This window comes from Brassica rapa, chromosome A05 (genome assembly GCF_000309985.2).
Source record: "Brassica rapa cultivar Chiifu-401-42 chromosome A05, CAAS_Brap_v3.01, whole genome shotgun sequence".
Taxonomy (NCBI): Eukaryota; Viridiplantae; Streptophyta; class Magnoliopsida; order Brassicales; family Brassicaceae; genus Brassica; species Brassica rapa.
Window position 1 is genome coordinate 6,363,017 of NC_024799.2, and position 14,543 is coordinate 6,377,559.

General features: G+C 34.6%; 4 protein-coding genes across 8 annotated transcripts in view; 2 read left to right on the top strand and 2 right to left on the bottom strand.

Annotated features, from left to right (window-relative positions):
* The window catches only part of LOC117134085, a 905,201-nt gene that overhangs the window by 803,664 nt on the left and 86,994 nt on the right, over positions 1-14,543 (top strand). The window lies entirely within an intron of this gene.
* On the bottom strand, positions 1,432-4,854 carry LOC103867584 (endoglucanase 11). The gene is made up of 4 exons (XM_009145659.3): positions 4,423-4,854; positions 3,650-4,063; positions 3,285-3,539; positions 1,432-2,256 (listed from the first exon to the last, which is right to left on the bottom strand). Exons 1-4 carry the CDS (start codon positions 4,651-4,653, stop codon positions 1,588-1,590), a joined length of 1,569 nt encoding a protein of 522 aa, XP_009143907.2. The 5' UTR covers positions 4,654-4,854; the 3' UTR covers positions 1,432-1,587.
* Positions 10,748-12,947, top strand: LOC103867830 (AUGMIN subunit 2). The gene is made up of 5 exons (XM_009145917.3): positions 10,748-10,915; positions 11,038-11,142; positions 11,772-11,840; positions 11,990-12,103; positions 12,457-12,947. Exons 1-5 carry the CDS (start codon positions 10,772-10,774, stop codon positions 12,772-12,774), a joined length of 750 nt encoding a protein of 249 aa, XP_009144165.1. The 5' UTR covers positions 10,748-10,771; the 3' UTR covers positions 12,775-12,947.
* On the bottom strand, positions 12,853-14,536 carry LOC103867585. 5 transcript variants are annotated; one of them, XM_009145660.3, is made up of 5 exons: positions 14,432-14,536; positions 13,767-13,880; positions 13,507-13,577; positions 13,322-13,408; positions 12,853-13,245 (listed from the first exon to the last, which is right to left on the bottom strand). In XM_009145660.3, the coding sequence occupies exons 2-5, from the start codon at positions 13,870-13,872 to the stop codon at positions 12,946-12,948; spliced, it is 564 nt and encodes a 187-aa protein (XP_009143908.1). In that variant the 5' UTR covers positions 13,873-13,880; positions 14,432-14,536; the 3' UTR covers positions 12,853-12,945. The 5 variants fall into 5 exon arrangements, with proteins under 5 accessions (XP_009143908.1, XP_033147716.1, XP_009143910.1 ...); XM_033291825.1 differs by having other exon boundaries at positions 13,767-13,938; XM_009145662.3 differs by having other exon boundaries at positions 13,767-13,886; positions 14,432-14,517.

Genomic DNA, 14,543 nt, shown 5'->3' on the forward strand with positions numbered 1-14,543 from the left:
GCCACCCGCTTGATGATCCTAAACAGTTTAGAGCAGTAGTTGGAAGTCTTCAATACTTGTCTCTAACAAGACCCGACATTTCTTTTGCGGTCAACAGAATGTCTCAGTACATGCATCAACCCACAGATGAGCACTGGACAGCAGTCAAAAGAATCTTGCGCTACCTATCCGGAACCATCTCTCAAGGTGTCTTCTTCCCGCGCCACAACACTCCATCTCTTCATGCCTTCACTGACGCTGATTGGGCTGGCAATAAGGACGATTACACGTCCACTGGAGCTTACATTGTCTACTACGGGAGACATCCTATTGCATGGTCATCAAAGAAGCAAACAGGAGTTGCAAGGTCTTCAACAGAAGCAGAATATCGCTCGATTGCTTCAACAACAGCCGAGGTGTGTTGGTTGATCTCTCTGCTCAGTGAACTTGGTCTCCGCAGCACAATCAAACCTACAATATACTGTGATAATATTGGAGCAACCTACCTAGCTGCCAACCCGGTTTTTCACTCTAGAATGAAGCATTTGGCACTTGATTATCATTTTGTTCGAAATCATGTTCAGTCTGGTCATCTGCGCGTCTCACACGTCTCATCCGCGGACCAGCTCGCTGACGCCCTCACTAAACCTCTTCCACGTCCACGCTTCAACAGCTTGTGCATCAAGATTGGACTCACCAATGGCGGTCCATCTTGAGGGGGCATATTAGATATAGAAAGTAGATCAATCACTAACGTTCATATTCTTGTCCATAATGTCGTATATTCTAAACTTCCTTTCTTGTACATGATATACTCTGTATATATCAGAGCTTTCCTCTATCAATAATACATACGATTCCAATACCTAATACAAGTCCCAATCGAATCCTTCGAGGTAGAAGATCGCTTCTTCTCTGCAAACTCTGAGTTCGTCGCAGATCCGTCTCGCCCGATCAGTCATCGTCGGCGGCGAAAGGTGTTCGTTGTAAATTTGGGCGGGGATTGTTTTATAGTGCTGTGTAAAACGACGTCGTATAAGATTGACTGAACAACTTTAGTCTATATTAACATTTCATATTTAATTTAATACGAGTGTGTGTGATTTTAATGGTATTCCTACGAGTGAGTGATTGAGGGAACTTAATTTTAAACCAAAAAAAGTTTCACACAATACAAAATTCATATATAAGTATATATGGACCTTAAAATAAAATAAAAATCGTTGATTCATCCAATTGACTTCTAGATCTTGTGAAAAAAGCAAGATGGCTCGTTGAAACTTGAACAAGAAACATGTGTATCTTCTTGTTGATCATAGGGGAATCATTTTTTACAGTGGTTTTATTGCAATACGGTACTTAAGCAATTGCCTCAAAAATGTGTCCCTAATTAAACCTTTAGAACAAAGAAGCAAGAGGTGTGTTGTAGTGGTGTATATAAACAGTAAAAAGTTGAGCAACAAACAAAAAAAGAGAGTTTATATTGATAATTCATATATATATACACACTTTCACTCAATGAAAATTGTTGAGAAGAAAAACCCCGAGAATATAAATATATATATGGGTGCAAATAAAACCACACTTTCTTTTCATTTTATAATAACTCTATTTCCTATAAGTTGCAACCAGGCGAACATCTTCTTCTTCAAGTTTCTGCTCCTCAATCTCTATAAGTCTCGCAAACACACCGACCAAAGGGGCAGTATTGTACGTACAAGCCTCGGTTTGAACGTAATTATCCCTCCGGTCAAAAAAATTATCTCGGTCATCCGGTCCTCCGACCAAAGCCCCAACTAAAACACTTGGATTAGGCTCGGACCGTCCGTACCAATAATCATACCCTTGAGTGCATCCAATGAACCCTTTGTAATCTTTATAAGAAGCGATCGATGCACCTCTATGATGAACCCTAGTCGGATATTTTGGACCGTATCCGACTAGGTAACTTGTTTTCATCGGGTTTGATCCTAAAATGTAGTCTATTTGCGACTTGGCAAACACGAGCATCTCATCAGGAGTAACAGTTCCTTCGTGGCATTCGAGATCGGAGTTTGATTTACGGAGGTGGTCGGAATACACTGTTAGGAGGAAAGATGCGGTAGAAACGTATTGCATGTTGTTCCATTGCCGGACGTAGAGTAAACCGCCTGGTGTTCGTTGGACATTTGTGCCGTTGATGTTCTTGTTGAGAATTGAGCATAGGTAATGATCGGCCTTTGATTTGTACTGTTGTAGGACTTCAGAATGTTGCTTGTGTTTGTCTTCTTTTATCAACTGGAAAAAAAGGAACAAAACCATTAACCAAAATATTTATTAAGAAAATATAACATCAATGCTCCAATTAGTCATGTAATTCTGGTAAAAGAGAAATTAATACTTTGCTCTAAATTGTGGTTCTAGCATTGGCGGTCCAACATTTTTAAATTTTTCTTGATGCCTGAAGCTCACTTAAAATTTTATGCCTTTATTATTATGTAAAATTTTATGATGTTATATATACAACTAAAACTATCAGTTAAAAACTTAAAATTATGATGCCCTAAACAGTTGGTTTTCTTGTCTATGCTCCGGACCGGCCCTAAGTTTTAGTAAAATCGAGAGAACTGCAAAATTAGGAAACTTACAGTTATACAAAATTTAACAAACATACTAAAATAATTTTATCTTTAAAGTCTAAATCTTATTTTTATCCAAAGAAATATTAGTATGTTTTGTGTGCAATAACACAAAGAATTTCCCTAATTATCTCTAAATTATTAATTGTGTAATAGCACAAAACTCGAGTAAACATTGTTGACTATTTACCCATATGCTTTAGCAAGTAGGTTTGGAATCACGTGCCGTATAACAGAACCATTTAAGGACACGTACCCGGTTAGAGGAACAGAAGCACGTGACTTTTAGTTCTGTTTCTGCCTATAACTAACTTTTCATAAAAGAAATTGCTAATATTCTAAAAATTTTAAGTATTCATTGTGTTGCATTCAAAGAGAAAGTATGTGAATAGTTGTGGTGGGGATACCTTGCTTGTGTTATAACCTAATTAAACGTGGGAAAGTTAAAGCTTGATACTAATCCTTTCACTTAACGCAATAAGAGGATTATAATTTAACTTTTAAGTTGGGCCGTTTATTTGTTTAAATGATGCAATAAAAAATATCCAACAAATACTCATCTAATCAAGTTCAAACTCTTGAACTTGGTTATGAAATATTGCTAGTTCGTAATGCTATAATTAGAAATCTTGTCATTGATTGAAACATAATAATAATAAATGGATCAATGAGTAATAAAATACTAACCATGGAGGCGAGAAGTTGAACACCAGCGAACTTGACGTCCCAGCTGAACTCAGACATGGCCCAAGAAAGGCCACCGAGTTGGTGCGCCATGTCAACCACATAACTCATATAGTGATCATTGTCGGTGGCTCGATAGAGCCATGTGGCACCCCATAAAAGCTCGTCCATGTAACCACTCACCGAGGCATAATAACTTTTTACAACACGTAGACTCTCATCATATTTGCCTCTGTACTTGTCTCCAAACTCAAACAACTACACCAAAACCATAACTACATCAAATCTCTAACCCCGAAATAAATAAAAATGTCGGTTGCAACTGTAACATTTTAAAACATAAAATAAAATTAAAAATGTGCATGTACTTGTTGGGCATGGTGCAGGAGAAGGTGAGAGTAATGTGGATTGGTTGTGCGGAATACGATCGAAGCTGCAGCCATAGCCGCGGCTGTTTCTCCGGCCAGATCTGATCCAGGATTATTCTCGTCGATCTTGAAAGCTCGCCGTGAAGTCGTCATGTCCTCCGGTCTCTGCCAACAGTAGTGGTCAGTGTCACCGTCGCCTACTTCGGCCCATAGAACATTTGGGCTTGTGTGAGCTTTGATGAAGTAATCGGTTCCCCATTTGATGGCTTCAAGCGCGTGAGATAGCTCGCCGGTGGAAGCGAGTGAGTCACCGTACTCTATTACACTCCAAGACAGCATTGTCACCGTGAAAGCCATCGGAAGTCCAAATTTAACATGGTCTCCGGCGTCATGATATCCTCCCACTAAATCTACCTTTATAACCAAGATTAAATTTTGGAATTAAAGGCACATCAGTTATTAGTTCGCTAGAAAAAAACTGTAGTAGAAGTATAAAAAATTTAAAATCAACAATATTTCAATACTTACCCTTAAGAAAAATACATTTTGTTTAATTAAACAGTAATTATAATTAAAAACTTAAACGTCACGTCACAGAGTAAATGAACGATAAATCATAATATTAACTAGCTTATTACTATATTAAGTATTAACGTACAATAGTTTTTTTTCTTCTCAAGTCTTTTCAAAACTAATGATAGTAAGGTAAATTAAGTTTGAATTTTAAAAGAAAAGACAACATTTAATGACTTGAGTTTGTAACAGAAGCTAACCCCTTGCTCTAGACCGTCGGTGAGACCGGAGTGATCACGCCACGTCACGCGCTGGTTGTACGGAAGTCGACCTGATCTTTGAGCTTCGAAGTAGAGTAAGCTCTTAGACAATGCTTCACCATAGTCGAACCCTCCAACCTCTGTCTCTGAAGAAACACCGATCAACGATATGGCGGAGGAGATAGTTATCAGAAGGAGAAAATGCCATCGTCTGTGTCGGTGAATCTCCATTACAGTTATTTTTGTGAATCTCTCTCTCTAGAAGTCTCTGTTTGGGAATGAAAGGAGAGAGAGAGAATGCGATGGACTCTCTCACTAGTCTCTCTCTCTCTGCTCTTCACAGGGTGTATTTGAAAGCAGTGTGGAGTTGTGGAGGAGAGAGAGATGGCGTGACTTTTTTTTTATGGTAACTTTTTATTTGTTAAATATGAAAATTTTCAACATATATGAGATGACACTTTTGCTTTTTCAACATAGTGATAATGGGCTTTATGTGCGTAATTTATGCAGCTAGTTATTGCTTTCCTTGTGCAAATCTCGACGAATTATTATTGCATATTAACACTTTAACGAACAAAAAGTGCATATGAACACTAGTAAGTAGTAACATACTATTTTGTGGTACTTTTAGAAATTCAAAAACATAGACATTCCTAAGACTGTTACTCATTTTCAAAAGTAATTACTCCTATTTCATAATAAATTGTTTTTTTGAAGTATTTTGTTTTAAAAGATAAGTTATTTTCTTACATTTATGATTTTTTTTACACTTGTTGGATAGTGTATAGTTAGTTATAATTTTCATGATTGACTGAATTGTAGTTAATATATATATTTTATATTGTAATATATATATATTCTTAATATATGTGATTTTAAGTAAAGGGGTGAAATAGGTCGACAAAAAAAATGTAAAGGGATGAAATATAATAATTTCTTAATTAGCGATCTTGTGGAGATTTAAGAAAAAAGTAAAGAAGAGGAGTCAGTTGAAGAACCAGAAAGTGTAACAGTTAGAGGCTGTATGGACTCCGTGTCTCCGTTAGATACTTTGCCTAATTGTAATGATTACAGGTCTACATGAAACGGTCCAATTAATTAGTAGAGTAATTATTACAACTTAATTGGGAATCTGTGATACTTAAGAAAAAAAAGAAATTTTGAAAAATCGTACAATTTGGTTTTCAGGTAGAGGATCTTTTCCCGGACTGTGTAGGCCGCTGCTGTGCAAGGGATATCATTCTAAAATTATCCCATTCATATATCATAATTTTGACTGAGAATTTTCAAATGTATACCAGAAAATAGTATTATTACTCTTGTTTCCACGAGTCACTATTATTTTTTCAATGCTCTACATTTCACCAGTGTACTTCACTATACCCTTAGCTACTCTTTCATATGTCAACCGCATTCATCAAATCATGAAATAAGACAGGACTTGAAGAATTGGAATAACACAAAAACTTAAAGAAGGCGATGTTCAGTAACGGAAAGATCACATTAATAAATTTTTAATTCTTGATATACAAAGGTTTGAGTAGTTTTCCAAAAACACCACGTACAGGGACTGCAATAAAACGACTGAAGCCAATCACACAACATTATTTTCAATTATCACATCTGAGATACTATTAAAAACTATGATGTGGACCAATTGTAGTATGTTTCAACCCAGCTTCTATCCCTGTATCTACGAATATTAATATGAAAACTTTTAACTTGTAATAACGTCATAAAGAAAATATGATGGATCTTAAACTTGTAATGACGTCATATATTTTGTCGACAAAATTAATCAATCATGTTTATGATCGAGCTGGATATCTTAGTGTAGTTTCCCCACCAAAATTAACAAAACCGAGAGGGGGTATACCACTAGGAGACATCTACACGTGTGCAAGTTCCTACAACCATAAATCTCGCAGTAACTCAATTTTTTCATAGTTTACTACTATAATGACCGGTTTGAACGGTTTATTTTTTTTTCCCGAGCACCGACATTTTGACGTAGACCCATCATTTGTTAACCTCAAGCCTCGACCGACAACTTGGTCAAATAATCTGACTTACGAAAACAAAAGGTGTGATTAGTCAGATTAGCGCCACTAAGCATGGAGACGTAAGTTTTCATAAATTGTTAACGGGGAACATGTGTTTATTTGCTTATCATTAAACTACTACACATCACTCATATGCATAATTGACAATCATAAAACGAAGTTTATATTTTCGGGACATCTAAGAAATTGCATTAAAAATGAGAAATTCGAATATTTTATGCTGTTTGAGAAGTAATTTTCGCAGTAAAACAAATAAACTCACAGTGAATTGATTTTCTCCCAGTAGAATAAACGGGAGAAACCACTGTTTTTTTTTTGCGGTAGAATTAAATATTTATTGCACTGTATAATTTCAAGAATGACATGTTTACAAAAGTAAAATCGTGTAAAACAATTTAACTCGTAATTGTGTTTTTGTGTAAGTGTGATGTTATCTATACTATTAAAAGAGAAACATTCTGAAAAATCTACTTAAATAAAATTGTTAGACTCTTCATTTTTTAGTCCAATCTATTATATATAACCAAATCTTATAACTATAACCTATTTTATAGCAATCAAATAAAATTCTATTACTCTTCATATTTTATCTGTTACGATATATTACAACTTTATTTTTCATCCCTTATATCTTGTACTCATATCTCTATCTTTAATAACTAAAATCTACTGTTACACTATATATTTGTACGTGTGAAATAATATGATCGTGACATGTTCAACTACAACTACAACTAATTAATAACATTCTTCATGACATATAACATTTCTTTTATATAACATACTATTTAGTATAGTAGAATAATATCTATGACATGCAACGGACAAATGCCACACCCAGACTTATATCAAGTTTAGTGGTAGACCAACTTAATATATTATTAGTATAGTAGAACAATGGGGGTGATTGGTTAGGCTGTAGGAAATTACTTTAGCTTTAATTTCCATCTACAACCTTAAATACTACCAATCATGCTTTATCTTGGTTTTTAAAGCTACAACCAAAAAATTAAAGTTACAGTAAAAACACACAAAAAATGGCTGTAAACATCTTATTTTCTAAAGCCCCATTTTTTTAGCCGTAGGAAATTTTAAAGCTACATCACTTAAAGCTAAATCAAAAATCCTACAGACAAAATGCTAAAGTAATTTATTTACAGTTACAACTCAACCAATCACCCCCAATATCTGTCACGCATCATATAGTTCCAAATTTTTGCAAACTTAAACTTAATAAATCAAACCATCTGTTAAAAACAAAATTATATTCTCTTTTACTTTAAATTAAATTTTTATAAAAAGCATTTATAATAAAATTTGTTATTTAAAATAAGTTTAAAACTATTAAAAACCTTACAAGTTTATACTATTAACTTAGCCAAAAATATGTCAAATAAATCTTAAGTCTCATCAATTCAGCAAATATAACATTTTTAAAATACACACAAAAGTTAATGAAAGAGAATAGGTTTGAGCATTGGGTTTTAGGGTAGGTACGGATCATTTCATTTTGGGTTCAGAAATTTTGAACATAACTAGGTATTTTTTTTGGTTCAAGCTTGGATTGGTTCCTTTTGGATCCGGGTCGGTTTGAATCCATAATTCAAATATCTATAAAATCAAAGTACTATTTGGGTACGTATCGGGTCTGAATTGGTTTGATTATTTAAGACACCAAAAAGATTTGAAATTGACAAAGACCCCCCCCCCCTTCCAACCAAAATATTGAAACACGAAAAATGCCCCAAAAACCCAAACAAATACTTGAAAATATTGATATATCCAAAAAGATCCAAAATAAACCGATCCGTTCTGATCCGAGAAATTAAAAAAGCCAATTTTATGAATACCCAAAATAATTTTTAAAATAAAATGAAATTTTTACTCGAAACCCGAAACTAAAATCGAAAACCTGAACCCAAAACTTAAACAATATTTGTAATACTAAAAACATATATAAAATACTCAAATATACCTAATATACACAAAATATTTTAGGCACTTGGGTATCCAATCAGGTCTCGGGTATGATTTGGACTCGAAAAGAGACATGCGGATCCAAAAAAATTTAATATGTAAAACTGGACTCAAAACTGCACCTATATTTCCAGGTCCATTTAAATTTGGTTTTCCGGATTTGGTAAAATATTCATGTCCAAGGGAGAATTTTTTAAGTGTACATACAAATTTTAAATAAACAAATTCATGAATTATATAAGGTAAACAAATTATCTTCTTCGATATCATATAATTTTGTAACATAATAATGTATAAAAAATTTAAAATATTAATTCACAAATTTTGTATACAATCCAAAAAAACCCGCGCTTTTGAAGCGCGGGTCAAAATCTAGTTGCTATTTAAAAACAACTCACAATCTTGCAAGGTTTTGATTATTTTGAATAAACGATATCCAAACTCATGGGTTAATAAGACATACTAAACTTTGATTTCTGTTAATATTATAGGAAGATTTATCTATATGCTTACATAAGAATATATATATATATACTTATATATTGTTATTTTTAATTCTAAATGATATAATAAAAAATACATTGCAAGTCATTTCTATTTCTTCTACTAAAATAAATATCGCTATTTGATATTTATATATCTATATTTAGAGGATAAATTTACATAAGAGCATCTATAAACTATTGTATTTTTCCTTTAAAAACTATTGTTATTCTTTTTTCAAAAAACTAGTTATTTTTATTTTAAATGTTATTATGAGTAGAAAATGTTATTATGATAGGGAGAACTTAAGAGTGATATTTTCTATATTTATATTTAGAGAACAAAAATCATTTATATTTAAAAGAAAATAGAATAATATTTAAATATACTATATTATTGTTCTATTAATTTATTATATAGTTTTTTATTAGGAAAAATGCAAAATTTCACTGGTGTAAGGTTGTAAGCAATTTTTTGCCATTTGGTGTGTGGGTTCGTGCAACGCGCCGGAAGCAATCCTGCTCGATTAACTCCAAATCTACGGAAATTAATAATGCTGTCGTTGGTAGGTCCCACATTTTCATTCCATCTTCCAAAAAAACTCAAGTATTATCAAATGGTTGGGCGCCATGTGTCTCCTCTTGGCAGAAGTTTCGCGAGCACATCACCGACGACCTCAAACTCCAAGTCTCCAACGAAGCTAGCTACACCATTCCATTACGATCGTATAAAGATACTTTTGATACATTAATTAACTTGTTATTCGAGACTTATTATACATCGACTTCCTTTTACCATGCACGGTTAGTTAGCTGGTTTGGTGAGTAGTGTTTCTTCTCAGGGGAGATTGAGTTTTCTCGTGTCTCTAAGTTCGAAAATATTTTGCACCTTTAAGAACATATGGTGTACGGGTTTCACATATGTGCTACAAAATGCTCGAATTGTGACGTTAAGCCAATCAATACCTGAACTTTCCTTGCACATAATCTCCAACGTTCATTCACATTTAAGTCACTAGATTTATAAGATCGTGATGTTCACGAAATGAAGTCGATTGTTACCATGGTGATTGGCCACATTGATCAAACTTCCTTTTGCTTACTTGTTTCCTCGCGGCATATCCTTGTCTTTTCGCCTATAGAAACTAATGGTCTTAATCAAATGCTCAAACCTCTTCAATTAAGGTTGGTGATGTTAAGTTGGTAGGATGAGATAAATCAAGATCCAGTCGATGAATGGAATTGTATACTTCTTTCTTTTTTCTCACCCACTCGCTTGAATCCATGCAGAATAGTTGGTGACTTGAATAAAAAAATATACTGCCTTTTAATAAATGCATGATATTCCATTTAATGTACTAATCATTTCCTAATCTTTTAGTTAAGAAACAACTTAATGACCAGACCTGTCAGATCTTTACGTAAAGAGTCTTTGTACAAAGCAAAGCTAAATAGAAGAACTTTCCTAGATCGAATCTTTTTAGACGTTCCAAAATTTCATAATCTCCCACCGACGGTCCTACCACCTTCACTATCACATTTAACAAACGTGCAGAAACCAATTAACAAAATTGTTATATTGCTACCATTAAGGTGGGGAAATGAGGTAATGATATGTGCTTGAAAGTTTTTCTAATTATATAATTATCAAATAAGCATTGGTCTATAGTCTCTTCAGCATGAAAACCGAAACCAACTTAAATTATAGTCGCATGATTTACAGATCCATAGTCGTGATTTTGAAAACCATAACCAGCTGAGGTTTTCTTAATTTCTTTAATACATTGTGGGTTGTGGCCATGTAGATTACCAACTAGCCTATGATACATGCTTTTTGTGTGCTCAATCGAGTTACAAACCTTGGCGTCTTTGAATGGCGAAAGAGGTGACGATTTGATAAGGGTTTTGAGAGAGTTATCGTCTGTTCAAAGGAAAATTGCAGACTTTCAGGTCGAGCTTCAAGGGAGGAAGGTATTACTATTTATTTTTGTAGGGGTTGCTTCTTTTTTTACAAGTGTAGTGAGAGAGCCGCGTGATAACTTTTTTTCAATGCTTTTTTTGTATCTTAACGTCTTTGTTTGGTGGATTTTTAGGATGATAAAAACGTGGCACATTTGACTCATGTGTGTGAAATGCAAAAGAAAATCGACACTCTCTCAAGGATTACTCAAATACTGAAAGATGTTATTCAAAACAAGGTATATAACTTTTCTTTTTACCACTCAAGGTTCGAAAAATCGGTTTAGACGGCGCCTAGCCCCCCGCCTAGGCGGGAACTCGGTTTTATTTGAAACGATTTTCTTAAAATCCGATTTTTACCGATTTATATGATTCAAATTGGTTTAAACTATTCTAAATTGGTTAAAATTGGTTAAAATCGATCTAAAATTGTCTATATATGTTAAATTAAGCAATAATATTATTACAAATCTACAAATTTGTCTACTTTCTTCTGTTTTGTATATCTAATTTTGATAATTTCATCACAATAATTTTATAATTAAACTTAAAAACTAAAATATGTCATACAAATGTATAAAATATATAAAATAAATCAATAATTTGCTAACGCCTAGGCCTCGCCTAAGTCCCGAATAATCCGCCTAGTCGATCTTTTATAAAGCGCATAGTTAGGCCTAGCGGTTTTTAGAACATTGTTACCACTAAAAATCTTTTTTTTTTCTGCATTTAAGTGATGAATCTCTTAGTACATACCTACTTTATCGTTCTGAATAATTGAGTTCCTTAATATGTTTTGGCATCATTAGCTTCTTAGAAAGTCCTGAGAAGGTTTCTCATTTCGTCCAATTGTCTATTTATATGGCAGGATCGCATCATTGCTCGTCTCCAACAACCGTATTCACTAGATTGCATTCCAGTTGAAGCAGAATATCAGGTGAGGTCACGTCATTTTGATGGTATTAGCTACGTTGAGGACCAACTAGACCTTTTTTTCCTCTAACTATCCTGAACTTGATTCGTATCTGGAGTTGCGCAACGGGGAAAAATAAAATGCTTTGCCTGATTAATGGCTTTGTTTTTCAGAAACAATTTTCAGAGTTGCTAATGAGAGCGGCCAGTGATTATGGCGCCTTAACAGCATCAGTGTCTGATTTTCAGTGGAGCCAAAACTTTAAAGAACCTCCTTCAGTCTGGGGGGTATGATAATTTTGCTCTCTTTTACATGCGTCTTCTGTATTTCCATTACATCTTTTCAGACATGACTTCCTCATGTGTAGTTGCATATATTAGTTACACTCGTCAGTTATTATCGAATACATTGTTCATAATTCATAGACCAATAGTGTCAGAGCATCAAATTAGGTTTCTCTGTTATTAATCTCTTTGCATCAAGAAAGTGTGTCATGTTTACGGAATGTGCTGATGGGTAGTTGATTTTGGTTTTTACAGTTTAATGCATTGTGTCGATGGTTAAGTTGATTAAGGGAATGTGTTAATGGTTAGTTGATCATGCTTCAATGATTTCAACCTCTTTACAATCTCCCCTCCAGGAAATGTTGCGTCCAATACCGGTGGCACTAGCGTCATGCACGAGATTCTTTGAGGCAATGTCTGCGATGAGAGAATCATTTGCGACTCTTCAAGACCTTAGAGTTGGTAACTCTGCAGCTTCTTTACCAACTACCCCATCACAAAGAGACTCAGATTGTGTGACTCCACCTCAGGGGGTAACAGGTTCAAGCTTCGACGACTTAGCTGTTCAGACCACAAGGAGAGAAGCAGAAGAAAAAAATGGTAATGACTATGAGAATGTTCACGCTGACCGGAGACTATCTTGGCCTCCTTCGGTTAAAAAGAATAACGTTTAATTGGGTGATGTTGCCTTTGCGTGAAGCTTTTAACATCAACAGTGTTCTTATTCTACCAACATCAGTGTCCTTCATCAGTGTGCAAACTACAACTATTATTATCAGATGAAGATCATTGTGCCAATATGTTTTCTTCTCTATAACCGGTTTTTTAAAAACTGGTTTACACAGCTAACATATGTTACTTGCTTTTCCTCTTACCGCCTCCTTTCTTTGCTTTCTTATTTCTATTTTTCTTGATGTCTCTTCCTCCACCTCCATGCCTTTGGACTTGTTCTTGTCCTTGCCGTAATTGTTATCTCTGTCATTAGTTCTTGAAGAACCACCAGAACGTAGTAAATCCTTAACATCAAGAACACCACCCCTGAAATTCCCAAAAGTTGATTTCAAGACTCTTTCCTCTGGCTTACGCTTCTTATCAGCAGCGGGCTTCTTCCTACTTGTACCACCAAATTGTCCAAAAATCACATTCTGCACAACACACAGTAGAAGGTAGGAGTAGTGAGACTTGGCTTCGTCCTAGAGTGAGATTATCTAAAAACTTAACCTGTTCAAACGTCTTTTCTTCTCTTTCTTTCTGTTTCTTCATCTGTACTCGCGCTACACTGAGGGGTAGCCTCTGTTTCCTTTGAGGCTACGATATCAAAAAAAAAAAAAGGGACCAGCTAAATCGTAAAAGTTGTAACTTTGAGAAGAACAAATCAATGATCCAAAGGAGAATAAAAATCTAACCTTCCCACCAAGTCCACTGACTTTCTGATTCTCCAATGCTTTCTTATCCTTCCATGTCATATGTGAGCTAGCTTTTAAATATTTAAAGATGAAGGAGAACATAAGACTTGCATCATCATGTCTGACTGCTAAGCTTGTCCATGTCTTTGAAAACATAATGCAGAGGATCTTAGAAAACTAATTCAAGCCGACACAAGTTCCATCACTTTCCCTTTATATCATAATGCTAAAAGCTAATGTGGAGCAAGAGAGAACGTTACCAAAGAGCTGAACATCTTTCATGATCTTGCTAAAGCTCAGGTCAGGATCATCAACAGCCTCCACCATGCCTTGTTTTTTCTTCACCATTGGCTTGCTATTAAACATGTTTGGATCTGAAACTGACGAGACAAGAAAATTAAGCTTTTGGTTTGAATAAATCTGAGTTCCCTCCTGAAACAGATGTCTATTAGAAATCAGACACGAATATTTTCATTCTTTTCAAAGCCTATTCGTTGTTTAAAACATAGAACCCTAAGACCATCTTCAATGTATTTTGCTATTTTCACCTCTAAAATAGAGGAACTCTATAATAGAGGTGAGATATGCTCCAATGTATTCTCCTAAAATAGTAATTTCTAAAATATAGAGTAAAAAGTAGAGGAATGCTATTTATTCCTCTATAAATAGAGGAAAAAATAGAAATCTCTATTATAGAAGAATAAATAGAGGTGGGTTGGAACAATTTTACTTCTAAATGCTATTATAGAGGTGAAAATATCAATGGGTTGGAGATGTTCTTGTTAAAACTCATTAGCATCATCCATATAGATTCAATGCATCAATGTTCCTACGACTACGAAAAAATCTATAAGATCTCATTACTAACCGCGTTGCCAAGCAAATCAACACCATGATAGGAGATCAGAGAAGGAGAGACACTTACCCGGAAAAAAAACTACGCCGAAGAAGAGCAAGCTCTCACTGTCTTCGAACCAATCGTGGAACGCAACAATTGTCTACTTTGCCCTAAACAGATTTTTTTCGCGCTTTATTGT

What these genes read in the sequence shown, in the direction of transcription:
- LOC103867584 (XM_009145659.3), bottom strand. Translation starts at nt 4,653, where the DNA reads ATGGAGATTCACCGACACAGACGATGGCATTTTCTCCTTCTGATAACT. An exon ending in CCGACGGTCTAGAGCAAGGG is followed by an intron (nt 4,064 to 4,422) that starts GTTAGCTTCTGT and finishes TTGGTTATAAAG; the next exon opens with GTAGATTTAGTGGGAGGATA. An exon ending in TCCTGCACCATGCCCAACAA is followed by an intron (nt 3,540 to 3,649) that starts GTACATGCACAT and finishes GTTTTGGTGTAG; the next exon opens with TTGTTTGAGTTTGGAGACAA.
- LOC103867830 (XM_009145917.3), top strand. Translation starts at nt 10,772, where the DNA reads ATGCTTTTTGTGTGCTCAATCGAGTTACAAACCTTGGCGTCTTTGAAT. An exon ending in TCGAGCTTCAAGGGAGGAAG is followed by an intron (nt 10,916 to 11,037) that starts GTATTACTATTT and finishes GTGGATTTTTAG; the next exon opens with GATGATAAAAACGTGGCACA. An exon ending in AACCTCCTTCAGTCTGGGGG is followed by an intron (nt 12,104 to 12,456) that starts GTATGATAATTT and finishes TCTCCCCTCCAG; the next exon opens with GAAATGTTGCGTCCAATACC.
- LOC103867585 (XM_009145660.3), bottom strand. Translation starts at nt 13,872, where the DNA reads ATGTTTAATAGCAAGCCAATGGTGAAGAAAAAACAAGGCATGGTGGAG. An exon ending in GAAAGATGTTCAGCTCTTTG is followed by an intron (nt 13,578 to 13,766) that starts GTAACGTTCTCT and finishes AATATTTAAAAG; the next exon opens with CTAGCTCACATATGACATGG. An exon ending in TCAGTGGACTTGGTGGGAAG is followed by an intron (nt 13,409 to 13,506) that starts GTTAGATTTTTA and finishes TTGATATCGTAG; the next exon opens with CCTCAAAGGAAACAGAGGCT.